Here is a 21,813-nt window from a genome sequence, read left to right on the forward strand (position 1 = left end):
ATGCTGTGGCAGGATCACTGAACAGCTATGCAGTGGCAGGATCACAGTACAGGTATGCAGTGGGCTGAGGGCTCACTGAACAGAACAGGTATGCTGTGGCAGGATCACTGAACAGGTATGCAGTGGCAGGATCACAGTACAGGTATGCAGTGGGCTGAGGGCTCACTGAACAGAACAGGTATGCAGCCAGGAAGAAGTTAAGCCTAACTAATCTTTCCCTGAGAGACAGTCTGCAGCAGCTCGCCCTACTCTGACTAATGCAGGCACACGAGTGGCCGTAATGGCCGCCGCTGCCTGCCTTATATAAGGGGGGGTGGGGCTCCAGGGGCTAGTGTAGCCTAATTGGCTACACTGGGCCTGCTGACTGTGATGTAGAGGGTCAAAGTTGACCCTCAGGTGCATTATGGGGCGAACCGAACTTCTTCCGCAAAAGGTTCGCGTGCGGTACCCGCACGCGAACCACCTAAGTTCGCGCGAACCCCGTTCGCCGGCGAACCGTTCGGCCCAACTCTAGTGAGTAACCTCTCGTTTACACTCTGCTCGGGACTCTGCATAGGGAAGGAAAGAGGGTGGCACCCCAGGAGGGGAGTGAGCCACCTTTCCATCATCATGATAGGCACGGGCCTATCATGCCTTATGGAAAATCCAGCCCTGCTCTCACAACTGATCTTGCACTATGCTAGGGACATTAGCTTATGACTACTGGTTAGACTGTGAGCTCCTCTGAGGAATGCACTGTAACATGGTAATATCCTCTGTAAAGTGTTGCCAAAGATGCTAATGTAATGATAATAATAATAATAATAATTAGGTTGCAACTTAAGTTAGGCCCAGTGCACACCAAAACCGCTAGCAGATCGTCAAAACGCTAGCGGTTTTGGGAGCAGAGAGCAGATATTTGGCCGGGTGCACACCAAGCGGATTTTGTATGCGATCCACCAGCCGCATCAGCCAGTGAAAACGCTTGGCTATTGTATTTCAATGTGTGGTGCACACCGGCGGTTTGAGGTTTTTTAGCAAACCGCAAACGCGCAGCAGGAGGCGCATTTGCGGCTTGGCAAAAACCTCAAACCGCCGGTGTGCACCATCCCAATGCAATACATTAGCCAAGCATTTTTCCAGGCAGATGCGGCCGGCGGATCGCTCCAAAAACCGCTCGGTGTGCACTGGGCCTTACACTCTTTTTTGTTACTGTGGTGTGCAGTTGCAACCTTTCTCTCTCTTCTTCATTAAGTATCAGAAATCCATAAATATCCACTCAGATCCAGCAGACTGTATTACCTTATAAATGTTCAAACTATAAATGCTTAGATTCAGCTTGTAAACAAGCATGCCTGCCACTCTCTTTGCTATAGTAAATGCCCATGTGCTTGGCTGTGTGAACTATTAGTGTACTATTAGAAAAAACAATGATTCATTTTTCTTGTAATTTAACTGGCACAGAGCTCTTAGCATCGTAAACTACTGATGGCTGAAGGGTAATTTTCTAAACCACAGCCCCAGCCTTTTGTCTGGCCTTTTTCGTTAGGTGTTGGGTTTTTAAATGGGAAGATTGTTCTGAGAAGTAATAAAATCTAATAGTGTGTATCCTGCCATCACCTTATCAATATGCCCAGTGCAGACTTGTCTGTCCATTGATTCACCTTTCTCATAATTATTTCTTTTCCTGCTCCCCTTAATAGAGAAGTTTGTGCCTTTTTCTGCTTGTAGTGAAAATGTGCTTGTTTAATGTATTTTTTTTGTTACTTTGCAGTAGAAAAGTACTTATCAAACTTAATAGCTATGGTGAGATGAAATTCTTATAATGTACTGTAATCAATATCCTGTGCCAAACCCACATTTTTTATGTTGTTGTACTATTTATAGGTTTGCATTCTGTAACCTTCTGGATGGCAATGATTGGGAGCTGCTATTCCTTCCAAGGTGTATATCTCCATGCGGATCTATCACTCTTACCTCTTGTGCTGTTTAGCTCTCGCCATATGTGCCAATGTGTTGTCGCTGCAGGCCAGTTGATCTGCTGTCACACTGACAACAGAGCACTGTGTACCAGTCAGTAGCCAATTTCATTGTCTCCTGACCCTGTGATCACTGCGAGCCAAGGGGCCAGAGGTCATTATAAGGGTATAGTCTGTTGTAGGAGTATAGTGCTTTTTCCTTCTAAGAAATAAAACAAACAAATAAACTTCTCCAGCCACGATCACATGCTTTACTGATACTGTTAATAAAAAAAAAATAGCACAAAAAAATAGTTTTGCTTCTCTGTTCAATAATCTTTTTTATTATTATTATTTTAATATAAATTTGGAAATTAAATGAAAATGTAATAGATTTTATTACATAATAGCTTGTTTCCTTGGGGAATATTTACAAAAGAACAGTAAACGAATCGTGTGCAAATAGCACACATTAAAGGCAACCTGAAGTGAAAATAAACTTGTGAAGTAATGATTTGTATGTGTAGTACAGCTGAGAAATAGAATATTCGTAGTACAGGTGTGAGTCTCATATTGCTTCCAGTACAGGAAGAGTTAAAAACTTCACTTGTTATCTATGCAAAAGAGCTTCTCTGAACTCTCCGACTAATTCTGTCAGAGAGCAATGCTATTTTCTGAGGCACGTATACATCAAAGAAACAGTGAAATAAAACTTCAGATAAGATTTGACTACAGGGAAGTTCAAAGGGTCGCTAGCATTATCCAATTTAGAACTAAATATAAGGGGAAAACAAGCAGAACTATCACTCTGCAGCTCTGCAGAATATCTGGCGTTTACATGAAGTAATCTGCTCAGTATACAAATATAGTCACTTAAGTTGTAACTGGAAAAAGATGTTCAAGATGTGTAGTAATTCATTTTGAAAATTGTGACTTCCTCGATCTGTGAGAGACAGAATAATATAATGGCTCTATCAGTGATACCATCTGGCTAAACCAATTGTTGCTGTAATTTTAGCTCCTGAGAATTGCATCCTGGTGTCTCATAGCTGAATTTACTATATTGTTTACAATCTGTAAGAAGAGATAGGACAAAGTGGGGAAAAATGTTTCAGAGGAAGCAAACACATCCTGTCATCAAAACCCAATTAAAGAACTCTGTATTGTTCAGACACATGAAAGGATATTGTTGTGACAAACTTTTTTTATTTTTACATTTAAGTGACACTATTTTCTCTACAAATACCATCTGCAGTGCTTTGATGTATGCTGATGTTTTATACTAAGCTACAGTAATGAAATGTTTGGATTATATGCTGAGTTATCTATATCTAAGAGACTGCTGTTACCATATCCCTGTAAAATCATAATGCATTGCCTTTTTTAATCTGCAAGTCTTTTACTGTTGTACTTTTTACTAGCCCTATCCCATACAGCCATATCAATCCCTGCCATGTACTGATGAGGGCCAGAAGCCCAAAACAGGCTGTCTACATGTGGGGTTGGTGTGGCTGTGTAATATTTAAAGCTATTCTGGATGCTTGCATTGCTTACAAGGGTGAAAAGGAATAACTTGCATATTCAGTAGTGGAGCATTGTGGGTAACCACAAATGTTCACTTATAGCTGAATTATTGCAAATTTCCTTCTGTTTTAAGAAGGCAAATTTCACCAAACATTGCCCATTAGTAGGAGGGCTTTTTGGTCTCTTTTATCCCCTATAGATTCCTAGTGGTTTGGGTCACCCTAAGCTGCTTGGTTACTCCTTTTTACTACACAAACTATTGTATAAGCATGCACGCACGCCGACCGACCTCAACACACCTACCTCTACACACCTACCTCTTAGAGTGTCCTTCTTAATCTTGCAACCCCAGCAATGACACCCTTCCCATGGACTTTTTACAATGTATGTACCCCTATTTATTGTGCAGCGATGCGTAATATGTTTGCACTTTATAAATACAATAAATAATAATAATAATGCACAATTTGTATAGCCAGACATTTCAGGGAACCCGAGGTGAGAAGGATATGGAGGCTGCCATTTATTTCCTTGCAAACGATGCCAGCTGCCTATAAGTCCAGTTGATCATCTGGAATAAGTAGTGTCTGAGTCAAAACTCTGGAATAAACATATAACTACTCTTGTAAACCTGAGTCAGAGTACCTGATCCGCTGCATGCTTGTTCAGGGTCTATGGCTAAAAGTATTAGAGACACAGGATCAGGAAAACTACCAGGCAACTGGTATTGTTTGAAAGGAAATAAATATGGCAGCCTCCATATCCCTCTCACCTCAAGTTCTCTTTAGAAAAAAAAGTGCATTGAAGTTTGTATGCATGTGCACAGCTGTCTCAACCCAAATTAAAAATCATTGCATTGCCTGATGACTTTTAGCATTAGATCTTTAGATGCCAAACTTAAACATGCTACTACTTAATATATGATTTTTTTTTTATCATGCAAAGCTTTAACAAGTTGTTTGTGATAATGAATTGGCTAGATATCATCTCCTAGACTCAAGTGGGGATGTTCTTCATTTCTACACTGCTGAGAGTGTACTTCAGCTGTCTTAGCACGTCAGCAAGGAGGAAATTACCAACAGAGCAAAACGAAGCTGCAACTTAAGAACAATAAAGAAAGGAATAGTTCTCTTTTGAGAATCTATATACTGTATGTAGCACACAGAGGCACAGTCAAGGGAATAAAATGTACACATACTAGAATACAATGTATAGAATGCAAAGGCCATGAACACTGCAGCTTGACGTAGAGTTACCTTGAAAGCAACGGACTGAAAGCATGTGAAGAAAACTACTAAAATAGAGCATCAATACGGAAGGCATTATAAGATGACATTATTAAATCTTCTTTGACAATTCTGGCTACAAACTATTTTTCTGCCGCTTATTTCTACACTATGTTTTTTGCCTGGTGTAGCATAGTATTTTTCTAAACATTTTCTGAATTCATTAATATGTTTATTTTCCTGATGGAAGCACATCCAGTGCAATTAGTGGCACGATTCAAGTCATAAGCAAAGAGAACAGTTAGGAATGTACTAACGTAGGGTCAACTCCCCCCCCCCCCTTCCACCAGGCCCCATGCAGAGGTCCTTCAGCTGTCACCATGTGGGAACTGAAGCCGCATGGTGATTCGCTGGCTGTGTGGCACTTGCAAAATGAATTCGTTGTGGAGGAGAGGTGTATTGTACCAGGAACAGGTTTCTATAATGCTCTGCTGTGCTGCCTGCTCTGCATTAATTATGTATAGGACTCCACCCCCAACTGCCAGGTCTGCCGTGGCTATTGTTATGCTGATAAAAACAGTGCACATTGTTTTTTTTTCCCTGGATGCTTTTTGCTGGGTGGTGTACTTGGTTGATTTTTCTGATCAGTTGTTATGCTGATGGCAGCAGTATACCATGTTTAGCCCGGGTGCTTTTTGCTGGGTGGTGTACTTTATTGATTTTTCTGATCAGTTGGTTGTCAGAATGCAGCTTTCCTTATCTGTCAGGGGGTAGGGGTAAAGCAGTAAGAGATTTGGGGTTGCAGGTACTGGGTTACAATACAAGGGCACCAGAAAGTTGGGGCATAATTCAGGAGCACTAGAACATTGTGACAAATAATGGAGATAACTTGATAAATTTACCACACAATGAGGCCCCACATGTCCTGAGGAGGCATGTATACCACGTGAAACAGCTGTAGACCAAGGGTGTTTTATGTACCTGTATGCGGTGGTCAATAAATGAAGTGTTGTATGGAGAGTGCCGGAGTCCGTCTTGTATTTTGGTTCCAATGAGGGCACTGTACTCTTTTATGCCCCTGCTTTAATTTCACTGTACTAAGCTAGAACACATTCATGGAGAGAACGATGTGTGAACTTTTGAATTGCCCTGGAGGAGAAACATTAGTATGAAATACCACTCTACATCATTCATTGTAGTGAGTGGGCTGAGCATTACATTGCATACAGTTCTGCCTAAATCACATGCATTTGATATTACATGGCACCTTTACCACTTAAATTGTCTATGAATGACAAATAATCTTATCAAATCTATGTAGTAAACTGAGTGTATGCAGTTTTCATGCAAACATAAGGAGTACTGTAACCACACCTTCTTCTCCTCCTTTTTTGTAGCTAAATCACTAGTATAATTAGATAAATACTTGATCTACTTACATAACATATGTATAACATATGTATTGTACTGTCAACATTTTGACTTTAGTGAATTTTATATAGCAAATAAAGAGAAAACTGTTCCAGGCATTTTACATTTTTACTGCCTCTGACTGAAGCAAATCCTGATGTCATTTCCTCCCTTACTCTTTTTTTTCTTCTCTGCCTGAAATAGAGTATGCAGAATTGCACTGTCATAGCTTGTTTGCTTTTGTAAACACATGTGAGCAGAACAAAGGCTGGGTTTTAGCAGCTTCTGCAGAGGGGTGAGGTTATTTATCTTCTATTTTCCTTCTCAGCCTTGTGTCACACTGAACTGCCCTCAGCCAATCAGCGAGGAGCAGGAATGTGGGAGGGGAAGAAGGGGAAATAACACATTTTTTTCAGCTTCCCTCTCCCCGGCAATTTACTGTGGAAGTGTGCTGTGATCTTCAACATTTATTCATTACTTGCGAAGTAAAGGAGCATAGGCACATAATGGAGCTAACCCAAAATCTAGCGGCAAAGCAAGTATAATTATTGTATAAGTTTGAAAGCCTTATTGGGAGTTCTGTGTGGGGTAATTTTTGTTCTTTTAGTTTTTGTTTTTGTTTTCACAAATGGGACTTTTAATGTAACCAAATACAGTCTATGTACAGATTGAATAGCTAGCAAGGTCACATATGACCTCTAGCACTTGGACATGCAGCTTAATAGATATATGCTGCACAGCAAGTGTAATAACTTGTGCAGTGTTCCATGGAATAAAAAAATGCCTACTTTTGGCTTCACAGAAGACGTGAAGTTGATAAACAAAGGCCGGTTGAAAATGTCACAGCATATATTACATTTTTGTATTGCCACTCCAGATGCAATAACTTTGGCTTGAAGTGTCGGATATTGTTTGGTGTTTATTATATTTATATTGCAAAGTCACTACAGTACATATTATACCTGAGTTACGAAAATAAATGAAAGTAAATCGCACTAAAAAAATAGCCTTTATCTTGTAAATATTTATTTATTTATTTTTCATTTTGTTTGATTTGGGCAATTTGTATCTGGGTTAAAAAGGTGACATTATTTGTATGATCAGATCATGTGTAAGGTGTGCACCGGTGACACTTTGTCTCAGTGCTAATGAAACTCGCCCTCTATAAATTTAGAGTGTGTTCTGTTATTTGTAATGGAATAACAAAGTAGACAAGAGATGTAAGAGGTGTAATATGATTCAGTAATGCTTAACGTGTCATTTTCATTTTGAAGTTTTGCTGCCATCTGTGACCTAGTGATAACCTGCATGTTTGTTATGCAGAAATCCCATTATGCTTGCATAGTTTAGTGCTCCCATGGAGTTACTATTCAACAGTGATTTTCCTTAGAATGTAACTCATCATGGAACCTACAAATCAGCATAAAAAATAGAAAACATTTGCTGTAACCCATCATTGTAGCTGGAGTGTTTGTCATCAAGCTAAATTAAAAGCCTTAGCTGAATTTGGCAGTTATGCATATCAATATTTTCTCCTTGAGCTAGAGCTAAAGATTATTTTTGTGGGTTTTTTTTTCTTTCTTTTTTTTGCATTTTTGATTTTGCTCTATGTGTAGCAGCTATATATATATCTGTATTTCCTATAATTTCCTAAGTACATATGGGTATTGGCCTGTCTCTAATAGTTCATAGGACAATTAAGTCTATAAGTCTGAGTATGTTTATTACATTTTTCCTTTACCCTCCCCTCATAGGACTTCGATATGCAGGTTTTATGGCTGTTATTGTTTTATTTCTATTCTCCCTGTCTTGTTGCTTTATGTAGCCCCTTTCCGGCTGTCTCCTCTGTAGCAAAGAAGTTGGTAAACTTTAAATGAGTTGTTGTGAGGGAACACTATGCTGCTTGTCTTGGAATCCCTTTTTTGCCAGTTCCTGGCTCTTTGCTTCAACAATGGTTAATGTATGTTAGTTTATATTGATTTGTAATATGAGTGGACTTAAGTATTCTCTTGCCATAAATTGCTAGCAGAAAGAAGTACAGTAGTAGTCTACTGAGTAGAATCAAACTCAATGGATTGGTGGAGTATAGGTTATTGACATTAGATGTACATGCACTTATATTACATTTGCATCAAACTTATCATAAATGAACAAGCTGAGTAAAATAGCTTTAGGCAAACACTTATAGTGAGTTGTTGGCAAGATGTGCTTGTATATGCAGAATCATGCATTTGTCTGCATTTTTGGACTAGTGAAAGTGATAACTTTGCAAATACCTTCTCTGCTTTAGGAAGGTACTATTGTCTTAGGAAGGTACTACTGTACCTTGCCGTGTGCTCTTAATATAAAAGCTTTTGGGGTTTGATCACACTACAAAATGTCCACAGGAAAAACATATACTGTATGTATTGGACTTGTTTTTCCTGTGTGCTTGCTATACAATTATTTTGTGCTTTTGCAAAGTCCCATTCAATATTACGGAATTGTTCAGAATTACAATCTAACAAAAATCAGAAAGCAGTGCTCTGCAATTCAGTTAATATTAGACCATGCTAGTGGAAATAACGTACCAGATGTACATTACGATGCTGGCATCCTTGCATCGGGTAAAATGCAGCACGAGCAGACCCCAAGGTTCATTTTTGTACAATACACAGAATCCAGAGGGTTCCGGTTCTCCATAACGTAGCTGCATATCCTTTATGAATATTGTTTTGAAATCCTTGTAATACATTTGGATAACCCAGAGGATCTCTTACTTTTTTCCCAACACAAGGGAAGTTTCACTTTAAATCAGTTACTTACTTGTGACCTGCCAAAGGTCTGCCAAGTTCTTAATGCCCTCCAGGCTTCAGACATGTATTTGCCATTTTCCAAGCTCAGAGTGAATAGTCCTAATTAGCAGCATGGACAGCTCACAGCCTGGTACTCCTCCAATGATTTAGGTGTTTCACCTTTCAGTAAATGCAAAATAGATTTGGACACAGGTTTTCAAATGATAGCATAATGAGTCTTTTTGATTTATAGCTATATCTAGTTAGTTTAGAACACCGATGCAATTAGACAGAAAGTCTCCTTTAGTAGTATTGATAGGAAGTACCAAAACAGGTCATGTTCTAATTAATAATGAGACACTGGGTGTGGTTTCGGACAGCTTGGAAATTGCTCTCTGCTTTATTGCTGACATCAGGGAATGAAGTATCAGAACGCTTGTGTTGGGATGATTATGGCCTATGCATAATGAAGTGGATTTAGAACGCTCCCTAAGTACTTCAAGAAAGGCTATCTGTTGCAATTCATTGTAATGTGTGGAATAGACAGAGCTGTATATTGTATTTTATATAATCTAATTTTTAAAAAAAAGAAAGAAAACAAAACTTACAAAACAGATTGCAGTTCAGCAAAGTATATTAATTATTTACTCCCAGCTCAAGGCACTAGCCAAATGCCTAATGCTCATTTATTTTTAGTACATAGGAGAAAGGTTGGAGAAAACCTATATCATTAGATAAACTGATAAATGTTTGTCTAATGTTATAGTGCTTAACCACATGCAATACACATAAAAGAAATCTAAGCCTCTGTTTATTCAGCTATGCATAGCAAATGCTTCATTTACCTTCTTTGTATTCATAGACATTATGTATGATGTATTTATTATTTGTAAGGAAGTGTGCTGAACTGTGATGCAATGCAAGCTATGAATTGGATCAAGAGTTCTACTTTTGATAAAAATAGCAAGTGGCTGAAAGTAATAACTGTAACAGCTATCTGCAGAGGTAATGAAAGCTAGACTACCAGGTTCAGTAGCTTTTCGGCAGTCTCCTCATACAATGAAGAGGCCCTGTGCTTCAAAAGTAAGCTTTGATTTCCATTACCGATGGCTATTAAAGCTATTCCTTTGTGCCACCTTTGCTTTAAAAAAAGTATGATATTAAAACATAATGTACAAGTTCTATCTAGGTCATAGTATGCATTTTATAAGGGCTTTCTGGGCATTCATCCGGCAGTTCAGACTTACAGGGCATCTCTGGAGTCAATAAAAAAACAGACAATAGATAAAATAAACCCTCCAATATCTTTGAAATAGGGAGCGTACCTCTTTCAAGAGATAAAATGTTCACTTTGGTTGTTTTTGCTTAAGATTCCAATCAAGTTCCTGAAAAAAATGGATGTACTTCAGCGTATATGGATTTTCTTAGTTGTTTGCTTTTAATTTTGATATATGTACATGTAGACATTATTGTTTACTGTGACCATCTTTTGTTATTGTTAGTGTATATGTCAAACTTAGGGCTTTTTCACACTAGCTAATGCGTGCACGAACCCGATTTCATGCATGCGTTATGGATCATGGCGTGACGTCATGAAGTTGGGGTTCGACGCTAATCAGCGGAACTTGTTCTTATTCAACCTATGAGAAAACACTGGCAAAGGGTGATTAAAAGCTCCCAGATGTGTTACAACGTAATGCTCTGGAATGCTTTGTCTAATGTGAAAGGTAACATGAAAGTCAAATAGACTTTCATGTTACCCTGCTTACCGCATCCCAGGAGCGATCCGTCAAAATGCACGGATCAGCTGCTAGTGTAAAAGGGCCCTTAGATTTTTTTGCAATCAATGTTAAGGAATCAAAATAAGATGTATATAAAGAAGTGTTTTCCTTATATTTTCCTCTATTGTTTGATATTTCAGTGAGAATCCATGTTTTAGATCATTAAGCTTTCTTGTATACCTTGCCTTGCACAACATGGGGGTATGTCTCATTTTTGTTATGTTTTGTCTAATGCAGTACACAATGTAATCTTATGTTTATTCTATAAAAGTTTCTTGTTGTGTCCTGTTTCACACGCCTGGCTATGCAAATCTGCTGAAAGAACAAACTGCTTAATTTACCATCTCCAAAATAAAGAACTGATTTGGAAAACAGAGAGTATGTAGGGGGTGGAACAGTGTCTGCTCACTAAAACATCTGCTGGAGGAAAGTTACAGTCATTCATCTGTATCCCATTATCCTCAATTGCCACATGCTGCAGTACACTAGAAATTGTCATATGTTGACAGAGCAACCAATTGTGGAAAGAAATGCAAATGTGTTACCATCCTTAGATGTAGTTTGATTTTTTTTCAGGACTTTATTTTGTCTTTAACCTATTTTTGCTGTTTTCTGCAAGCACAGTGCCAACCACACTCATTTAATTACAATTAATGTGGATGGCCTATTCAAATGTGTGAAAGTGTTATTTTGCTGCTCTTAAATGGAACCTGAAGTGAGAAGAATGCGAAAGCTGCAATCTTCATTACCTTATAAACAATGCCAGTTGCCTGGTTGTCATGCTGAGCTTTTGGCTTTAGTTTTAGTCACACATCCGCAACACACATGCAGCCAGTGAAGTCAAAACATCTGATCTCCATGCTCATTCTGGGTCAGTGACTTGGAGTATTAGAGGCAGAGCACCCGCAAAAAAGTAAGGCCACTAGCATTGTTTACAAGGGAATGAAGATGACAGCCTCTGTATATTATCTCACTCCATGTTAATGTTAATATGCTATCTGGAAGGTAGTATAATATGTTAATAGCACTCTAATATGAGTATGGCAGAACAGTGGCGTAGTGGTTAGCGTTCTCGGCTTGCAGCGCTGGGTCCTCAGTTTGAATACCAGCCAGGTCATTATCTGCACAGAGTTTGTATGTTCTTTCTGTGTCTGTGTGGGTTTCCTACAGGCATTCCAGTTCCCTCCCATAACCCAAAAACATACAGATAAGTTAATTGACTAATTGGCCCTAGACTACTATGCATATACTACATTAGACATATGATATGGTATGGATCAGATTTTGAGCCCCTCTGAGGGATAGTTAAGTGACAAGACAATATACTCTGTACAGTGCTGTATAGCTCTTTAAAGTGTTAAATTGATGTGTGGTGTGTGTGTTGTTATTTTGTATTGAAGATTTAGGATTTTTTGGAAATGTATTATTTTGTATAAAGCAATGATGACATACAATTCAAATATGGATGATGCTTGCTATTGGAAGATATCTGAATCACTGTAGGTTTTGGAAGAGCTAATTATTGCACATTCCGGAATGTTTCATTGTATGTCTGCAATCTAATGTAAAAAGTTCCTAATTCCCCTGACCTTCCTCCCATGCTAAATTTGTTTAACTATAACAGGTCAAATGTCAATATAAAGGAGCCGTTTTTTAGGTGCCATTTCTTATAAAGATATCCTATACTAAGAAGAAAGTTAGTTTTCACTTTTGGTGGGAAAATTTACTTAAAGTGGGATAAACTTTGTCATAATATTCAATCAAAATGTGTTTTCCTACTTTGTATTACCCCTAAAGTTAACATATTTTCTTTTGTGCGCAAGTTAAATTGTCCATTTACAAATTACAAGTTCCCAAAGAAAGTTTATCTGATCTGAAAGCTGCCATTGAATTTTATTGCATAGGTGCTGTGTTTATATATTAACCATTTCTGCCACCTGGACGTGATCCTCACGTCCAGGCGGCTGCTCTGCTGCAGTGCCGCCTTTGGCGCGCTCCCACGCGCGATCACGGGCACGCCCCGTGCTGTCCCCCGGTAGCCCTGGGATCAATGAACGGGAACATGGTTCCCGATCACTGATCCGTGTCCCCAGCAGAAAAACCGAAGCGCTCTTACTTGAGGCTTCAGTCCTTCTGCAAAAAAATGTTTCCACGTCCCCTTGTGCTTCCGGTGATCGAGAAGCACAAGGAGAAAAAAATAAACTCAAGGTGGCCATCTTGTGGCCAAATAGTAAAACTACATCTACATATTTTTTACATTACAATTTACACATATAATAACATTAAAAATTAACTGTTTATTTCACACACCAAAATATTACCCAAATAAAAAATTTTATGGAAAAAAAAATACAATTTAAAAAACAAAAAACAAAACATAAATAGTTATCTAAGGGTCTGAACTTTTTAAATATGCATTTGAAGGGGGTATACTACGAACATTTTTTTAAATTATAAGCTTGTAATTAGTGATGGGCACAAAATGGAAAAAATGCACCTTTATTTCCAAATAAAATATTGGCGCCATACATTGTGATAGGGACAAAATTTAAATGGTGTCATAACCGAAACAAATGGGCAAATAAAATACATAGGTTTTATATATGGTAGCATGGATTATTGTAAAGCTATAATGGACTAAAACTGAGAAATAATGATTTTTTCCATTTTTTCTTATTAATCCTGTTAAAATGCATTTATAAAAAAATAATTCTTAGCAAAATGTACCATCTAAAGAAAGCCTAATTACTGGCGGAAAAAACAAGATATAGATCAATAAATTGTGTTAAGTAATGATAAAGTTATTAGCGAATGAATGGGAGGTGAAAATTGCTCTGATGCATAAGGTGAAAAATCCCCGCGGGCTGAAATGGTTAAAATCTATCTAGTGATCAGTTCCAGCACACCGCTAATGTTTACATTCCTTTGTGACCGACAATTAGTAAACAAAAGATAAGATATAAAATCTTCGGCTGCGGCCAGAAGCTGCCCACTGAAAAAGAAAGTGCTGTGTTAACTGTTTGAATGCTGTTCTACTACATTTTTTTTTGTGGCAATAAGTTTTATGGTGTAAATAATCTTTTAAAAATAAGAAAAAATGCTGAGTTTCATAGCAATTTAATATTCAATATGGAAGAATAAAACTGTGTTGTAAGACATTCTTTTTCTTCATATAACACGTACCATTTCATGTTTTTCAAACTACATAGTGAAAGAACAGGTGTGGTAGTTGGTTACACTTTCAAAACCAATTCAGTTACAGAGACAATTTTAGTGAATTTGCCAAACATGTACAGTATTTTATATCTAAATGATGATTCATGCATGTGTACTTTTGTCTGCTATGCAAAGAGAATAAACCACATGCATGCTCTTATTTTTCAGAACAAGAGGAGTGTGTTAATTGCACAGATGAATGCAAAGTCCTTGGTCATTCTGACAGATGTTGGATGCCACAGTTTCCTACAGCAAACCAGGTTGAAAATGCTGATTATCGCACAAATCTCTTTGTTCCAACTGTGGAAGCTCATGTTGAAACTGAGACTTATGAAACTGTGAACCCCACTGGAAAAAAGACATTTTGTACATTTGGAAAAGACAAACGAGAGCACACCATTCTAATTGCCAATGTAAAACCATATTTAAAAGCCAAGCGTGCCCTGAGTCCTCTCCTACAAGAGGTTCCCTCTGCATCTAGCAGTCCAACCAAGACGTGCATTGAGCCTTGTGCCTCAACTAAGGGACCATTGAATGGCTGTGAAATAAAATCAGGAGTCTTGGCAGAAACAACAAATCAATACCTGTCTTCTGATAGTCAGTACATATCACCTAGTAAACAGACAAAGGACCCTCAGTACATTGCATCAGACCCAATGGCTCGTGTATTTGCCGATGTGCACTCGAGAGTGAGCCGAGACTCAAGTGAAATGGACGCTGTCTTGGACCACCTGGAGCATTCTAATCGTGATTTGGGCCGAGAGTCTGTGGATGCCGAGGAAGTTGTGAGAGAAATCGATAAGCTTTTACAAGACTGTCGAGGCAGTGAACCTGTGGCTGTTAGGAAGTAAACAGGACTGAGAGGCTATTATGTTTGCCTTTTTTGACGTTAAATACAGTTTTCCCTTGGTACAGCACATTTCAGGGGAGATGAAGGATGGATGCTGCTTTGTGGCTATAAGTGAACTTTTAAAGTGCCCCAAATTCTTGTCACTGTCTTTTTCTGTTACTCAGATTACACTGGCTTTATTTTGACAAAAATACTTTTGGACAAAGTGAAGAAAAATTATGTTGTGGTGATTTTTGACAATCTGTTGTTTAAGGGAACAGAACTGGAACTACTTGTGAAGTTGTGGAACTTCCTATTGTAGTCGGTGTGACTTTTCATTTGCTGAGGAAAAAAACCCATTAATTAACAGGGTTAACTAATATATGTGTGGATTTTAAACAAGCATCACTAGCTTCTAATTAAAGTCCTGACTAATTTTTGCTGTAGTCTTAGCTGCACCAAACATTGACACCCATTTGTGGTAAACATTTCTATATAAATGAGCAACATTCCAAAAACATTTTCAGTACAACATGTCAGTGTCATGTAGTGCATTCCCATGCCACACATAGTATATAAAAAAAGAGTTATATAGTCGAATTATTGTGTCCTGCACTTGCATACGCTAATTCACTTTATGTACAATGAAAAGTGTTGAATAAGAATTTTAGTGTCCTACAAAAATATACACACAGCAAATTACATATACAAATTCTTGTATATGTAATTTGTAAAATGTTTTGACAACTAAGAAAATGGTTCTTAAAAGATCTTTTGTCATTTAAACTATGAACTACTTAGCTACCAACGTCATTAAAATATTTTAATTGATTTGTGGACACTAAAATTTGCTCAGGAAAGTAAAATGTCCTAATCATAAAAAAACAAATATCACATTTCCATTTAAATGTGCAAATGTAAGAAGATTTAAATGTGTTTACATCAAATTGACATATTTTTATGATTTATTTGCAATTTTAGTGCATATGAGCCAAATTGTTGAGTGTATAAGAGCTATATTGTGTATTTTATTAAATTAATATATAGTTGTGTTGCAAAAAGAAAAAAAAAATATTTGGGCTTATATTGTAACTGGCAAGTGTTGCCTCAGTAGCTTTCGAACTCTATGAGTTTTTGTTTTCCTGTTTCCTCTTCCCACTTTGGATTATGGGAAGCAGCGCCTCAGAGCTACGTCTCTTGTTACATGTATGGTCTTGAAACGGTAATACATAATCTGTTCAAAATGTGTTCATGAAATCTGATGGAGCAAAAGTAGCGAGAAGAAAACATATTCCTTACACATGCTATTGTGAAAGTTTACATTTAAGCCCATGAGAGGAAACCAAATACAGAAACAATTAAAAAGCCTTAGGAACATTTTTCCTCCAAAACAAACATCAAGGTTCAATCATATAAAATATCACAAGTTTTACATCATATTAATAAAATAATAAAGGCTTATTTAACAAAGTGTCTTTAGTGTGGATTTTATACTCAATTTTTTATTATTTACAAGAAGATCCATTTGTGAGAAAACCAAGATTTTCTCAATTAAACTAGGACAGCAGGCGTTTCCAAGTTACAGGCTACAAGTGTGTCTCCTTATTCAGTGTCCACTAACGGCCTTTTTACTAAAGGGCTCCTTTTTTACTTCCCATGGCTACATACAGATGCACTGCCTGCATCACCAGTGGTTTCAAACTTAAAGCTGAAATTCATTTTTTTCTGTCTAATGCAGAGCTGAACAATAGAGAGGTCCTTCTATGCCCAGAGAAGATTCTTTACCTCCTGAGGTTGAGTTAGGGAAGAGCTTAGGTAGAACTCATTGTTATTATTTAGTATTTATATAGTGCTGACATGTTCTGAAATGCTTCATATGCTAAATGTTGGATCTCTCTCATTTAAATGTCATTTTTTAGTCCTACTGCTGTCTTGTAAGTGAAGCCACTCAACCTTGTCTCTGCTATTAGGGGCATGACTTAAATAAGCCAGGCTCAAAAGCAATTTCTGGAAGTGTCCCCATGCACCTGTGTGAGCTAAACAAAGAAAAAAAGCATACATGGTAGCTTGTGTGCACAGCCCCCAACCTCCTCCTCTCCCATGAGTGTAGCTCCTGAACTGTTCTTTCCCACCCCAGATCTTGCAGAGCAGCAGATCTTCATACTTTACCTCATCCCACTGGCAAGACAGGTCCTCTTCACTCCTCTTCATTGTAGCCACACCATGCAGCCTATCACCATGCGTCTCCAGACATTGCATGTCATGTGACATCAGGAGCTGCAAAGTGATAGGCTGCATGGCTGCTACACAGAGAAGTGAGAAGGACCTGTCCCACTGCTGAAATGATGTAAAGTATGAAGCTGCACTGCAACTGCTCTAGACTGCAATCCAGGACTGGGCCCCCTTAGCCCTGCCCCCCCCCCCCCACAATGGCAGGGGTTGCGGGGGCTACTGTTACACCCATGCAACTTTATGTGGCATCTCACTGCTGCTTTATACTATTTGTTTTGTCATTAGCAGAGGGAAAGGTTCCTTCTTTAAATAGCATCCAAATATCACCCTGCAATACTTGGATGTGTAATGCTAAGGTCCGAGAGATCTGCGGAGCATGTCCCAAACTGTCAGAGCACTAGTGGCAGATGTGCAAGGCACAGGTCACTTAAATGGAAATATCAATTTATTCCTGTCTCTTTGGAAAGTTCCATGTTGCAGCCCAACTCCATAAAGTGAATGAAACACTAAAAATAAGAGGGGGACATTTATCAAGAGTGTCTGAGACAAAATATTAGTAGTTTTTTAGAAATCCGTGCAGAACTGTCTCAGACATCTTAAGGAATCACCAAATAGTGTAGATTCCTTCTTACACTGTTAGGAATAGGAAGAGTTAGGAAGGTCTCTCAGGCAGTGCAGTGTGTAAGGGAAATTACTGTTGCTGAGGTAGCCAATACATTTGCTTTCAGCAGGCTCTGAGTGAGGGGGAGGAGCCCTTCACAAATCATGTCTAGCCTGCACTGCTGCACTATCTGGAGAACTGCTATGAAGCACTTCTTAATCTGCATCAGTTTAGGAATGGATTTGCACTTTTTTTAACTGAAGTGCAGCTCTAGAAATCTATGCTAAACTGCCGCTATTACATAGGATTTGAGAAGTTTCTTACAATCATGCAGAACAGTTCATCTGCTCGTTAGAACAGTTTTTTATCAACAGTTTTGATAAATCTGGCCCACTGTGATGAAGTACAAAAATCTATGAATTCAGCTTTAACTTCGAGTTACCTAGCAAAATACATTGTTTTTAGTTGTAGGTTTGCACAAGATTTACACCAAAGACACATCTTAAATAAGCCACAAACGGCATGCTAACTTGGCAGTGCAGATTCCAAAAGGCATCTTCAGGAAGAATTTGCCACAAAGCTCAGCCTAGCTTTGTGAGCTTAAAGGCCTCCCATAGCAAATATGTGCCATAATGATTTAGTATAGTACTTCTAAGATTTATTTATAAAAATATATGTCAAATCATATTCTTGTGTCCAGAGACATTTCTAAAAGGTATAATTTTAATAAGTGCATGTTTATTTGTCTTTTTAATACATCTTTATAAAATAAAAATAAAAAACCTGAAAAATACAGATTTTTATACATACAGTATGATATGTGCAGAAACGCAGAACTTATCAAACATGACTGTGCCCTCAATAGACTGTGTCCAGCGTATAAAACATTACATCAAAACAAAGAAAGTAATTTAATACACACGAGGATTAACAAAGGGGAAATTTAGCAAAGGGATAATGTTTACACTAACTCAGTATACCTTTTGTTCACTTTTGAACAGCCAATCCAATTCAGAGGAACTTTCTATTTTTTTAAACATTTCCCTTAATCCTTTTTCTGTAAGCACAGGCTTTTACAATAAGTATAATATATATGAAAATATACTTAGGTATTTATATGTTTCCAGGTAGCTTGTATCTACAAGGAATGAGCTTAGGTATCTACTACTTTCCCAGCTCAGCAAAATTCATAGCAGTAAGAAGATAGGTCTGTACTGAATCACATGTAAGAATGTTTATTCTTTGCATGTACAGAAGAAGACATTCAAAGTGGACCCGGACTCTTGCACAGTGCTCAATGAAAAGTCATTATTCCACACAGTTGCTGAAAAAAAACAATAAACACTGCTCTGTGGTTCTTTGTTTGTATAGCAAGATCAAATTGCCTTATCAGTAGCTGTAAGAGAGTGTAGAGATGCTCTGCCAGGAGAGCCATGCCTCTCAGCTCTTAAGTAAACATGAATGCTTTACTTAACTTAAAACTTCATAGTTTTTTTTAGGATTTCCATAAATTGTAATGGCAACTTCTCCCAGATAAAGGTTATCATGCCCTGGTTAATCTATAAGAGCAGATAGGAAGATCTGAATTTAGATCCACTTGAACAAGAAAAATACGTTTGCATTCCTTCAAATGCTGCAGTCTTTATTAATGAGGTATTTAGTACCTGACATTTATGTACATTGTATAAATATGTACATTCAACACACATTATAGCACTCGAGAACCAATACCTGAAAACTGAAGAAAAAGAAGTGGTAACTTGAGATATTACCGCGGCTGCCTTGCCATTCATTATTGTGCATCATATGCTGTCAGTTTACACCATATGATGCAGCATAACCGATGAAAGTCACAATAAATATAAAGAACAGCAGAAAGAGTAATACATAAAAAAAAAAAATTCAGTGTGGCCTATTTGAGAACGGCATAGGGTGATTTTCAAAAAGAGAAAATTGTGAAATGCACCATGAAGGCACATTATTCTTGCCAATTGCCAGTTATAGAGTTTCCTATTTATTTTATACAGACTTAACTATCCACTGCAGACTTCACTTCACTGCAGACCTCACTTCACTGCAGACTTCACTAACCACTAATTACAAAGTGACTGTCAAACTTTTTCAAAGTGTAAAGTATTCACCTTGCACCTTACCAAACATATCCCTAAAAGCCATAGCGTGTGGTTGATTTCCTGCTCTTTCAAACTAGTGCTAAGGAGGCAATGATATACAAAGTTACAAGACTGATATTACAGTGTGACTAAATGATCAACTAGCTGTCAAAATTTGAGTTAGAAATTAAACATTACTCATGGTATAAGCAGGACAAAAGGTATGTATAGTTCCCTGCTAGTGATTACGCCAGTAAATGGGGAATCGCTGCAATGTTGTGGCTGTAGCATATCTACACCATACAGAAGTTCTTAAAGCCCTACTTACTTGATGGCTTGCTCTACTCTTTCAGAATAGCAACAACAACAATACATTTGTAAAATGCTTTTCTCCCATAGGACTCAAAGTGCATAGAATTGTCTCAGATCAATACACAGTGGCGGTTTTAATGGGGGAGAGAGGGAGCTATGTGATTATGAGTGCTAGACTAAATAGGTGGCTTTTTGGTTTGATTTAAATGCCTCCAGGGTTGGAGCTGTCTTAATTGGATGTGGCAAGGAGTTCCAAAGGGCAGCATGACAGAAGTCTTTGATGTTGACTCTGAGGGTGACCAGTGTATTACACATCTTAAACCACATACAGCAAAGCTACCTGGAAACATGTGAAATGACCTTTTCTCTTAAACCTTTACTAAGTTACCCCCATGTGCAAGCTAGGGAGAGACTGGCCTTTTAATACTGTTTAACCATTTCTTTGTACTAATTAATAGTGAAAACATGCACTTGTGGGTCTGTGGTTCGGAATATGATGTCTTTCATTCTTCCAGGAAATGTCTTGTGACAGTGCTTCATTGTCAATTGCCTACAGGCTGCATTACATTGTTAATTGTATCTCATTGTTATGGTACAAAGCATACTATAAACAACTGACTTTACAAATGCTGCATTGCTCTACATATTTTGGACAATTTATGTACTTAAATGTATTGTCTCTGTGTTCCGCAATGTTCTTATCTGCTGGGAGGGAGAAGCTTGATTTTGCTTAACAGCTGAAATTCTACAGTAAAATCAAATAAATTTTGGGTATCTACAAATTTCTTTTTCTATAACAAATGAAAGCTAATGTAATACCATCAAACATGTAATATCATCAATCATAATATGTCTTTCTTTCCTAATATTGTTACTTAAAACAAAGTTACAAACTGTTAAATGACACCAACAAAATAAGTTCTGTTATGTACAAGCCATCAATTGCCTAACTTTTGCACATGCAACCCTTTTCATTTTGACCAACCAAATATCATATCATGTTTCCTGTTGTTTGTGTTTTTAACTTGTATGTTTTAGTTTTATTTTTATTGGAACTGAAATGTTATGGTTATTTTGACATAGTTTGTGGTTCCCTTAAAATTAGTAAAATACTGCTACAGAATCTACATGACTGTGATAAAAAAAATCAACTCCAACTATAATTCCAATAAAGGTGGATACAATTATACTATTCTAAATTCCCTGTTATCAATCGTGTAATAAGAGTAGTGTATATTTCTCCATAGGGCTTGTGTTAAAAAAAATTCCTGCAAGTAGCAATTTTTCTAACCTTACATCTGATCGCCCATCAGGAAGCAGATGCTCTTTACCACATTGCGTTCCAATCAGCTACATTTTTCTGGATGAGTGAATGAATTTCCCATAGCTACCTATAGTGCTAACGCACCCAATCCAGATGCAGCGTTAAAATAGAGCAAAGCAGACACTGAACTAGTTGGCTGCAGCTCTGTGCCAAATGAACGCAACTTATAGGAACCAACTTTATCTTTTGAAAGTGAGCCTATCAGCAGAAGCCGTTGCACAGTGGTACTGCTTCTGCCTCGCATCCAAGACTTTGCTGTTTTGGTTCTGGCTTGCTCTAAATTATTTAGCTGTCTCTAAATTCACTTTACTGCTAAATGTGAATTCTCCTGCAAATAGACAGTTCATACAGACAGAAGGGTGTGAGCAGAAGAAAATGATCAGCTGCACATAAGCAGCTAGGAGGAAAGAGGGCAATGACAGTTTAGGCTATGTGGTGCAGGGAAACAACACATCAGCAAGCAGCTGCTTTCTGATTGAACATCAGCTGTTAGGTGAGGATATGGAGAAATATATGCTGACCCTATTACACAAGTG

At 37.8% G+C, this 21,813-nt stretch overlaps 1 protein-coding gene across 4 annotated transcripts in view; it reads left to right on the forward strand.

Annotated features, from left to right (window-relative positions):
• PCDH17 (protocadherin 17) overlaps nt 1–20,580 on the forward strand; it is a 284,741-nt gene extending 264,161 nt beyond the window's left edge. For all 4 annotated transcript variants that reach the window (XM_068267825.1, XM_068267826.1, XM_068267823.1 and 1 more), the window contains one exon: nt 14,037–20,580. In XM_068267825.1, the coding sequence (XP_068123926.1) occupies nt 14,037–14,719 (683 nt within the window). In that variant the 3' untranslated portion in view covers nt 14,720–20,580. The remainder of the gene's footprint in view (nt 1–14,036) is intronic.
• Nucleotides 20,581–21,813: the final 1,233 nt, after the last annotated feature.

This window comes from Hyperolius riggenbachi, chromosome 2 (genome assembly GCF_040937935.1).
Source record: "Hyperolius riggenbachi isolate aHypRig1 chromosome 2, aHypRig1.pri, whole genome shotgun sequence".
Lineage (NCBI taxonomy): Eukaryota > Metazoa > Chordata > Amphibia > Anura > Hyperoliidae > Hyperolius > Hyperolius riggenbachi.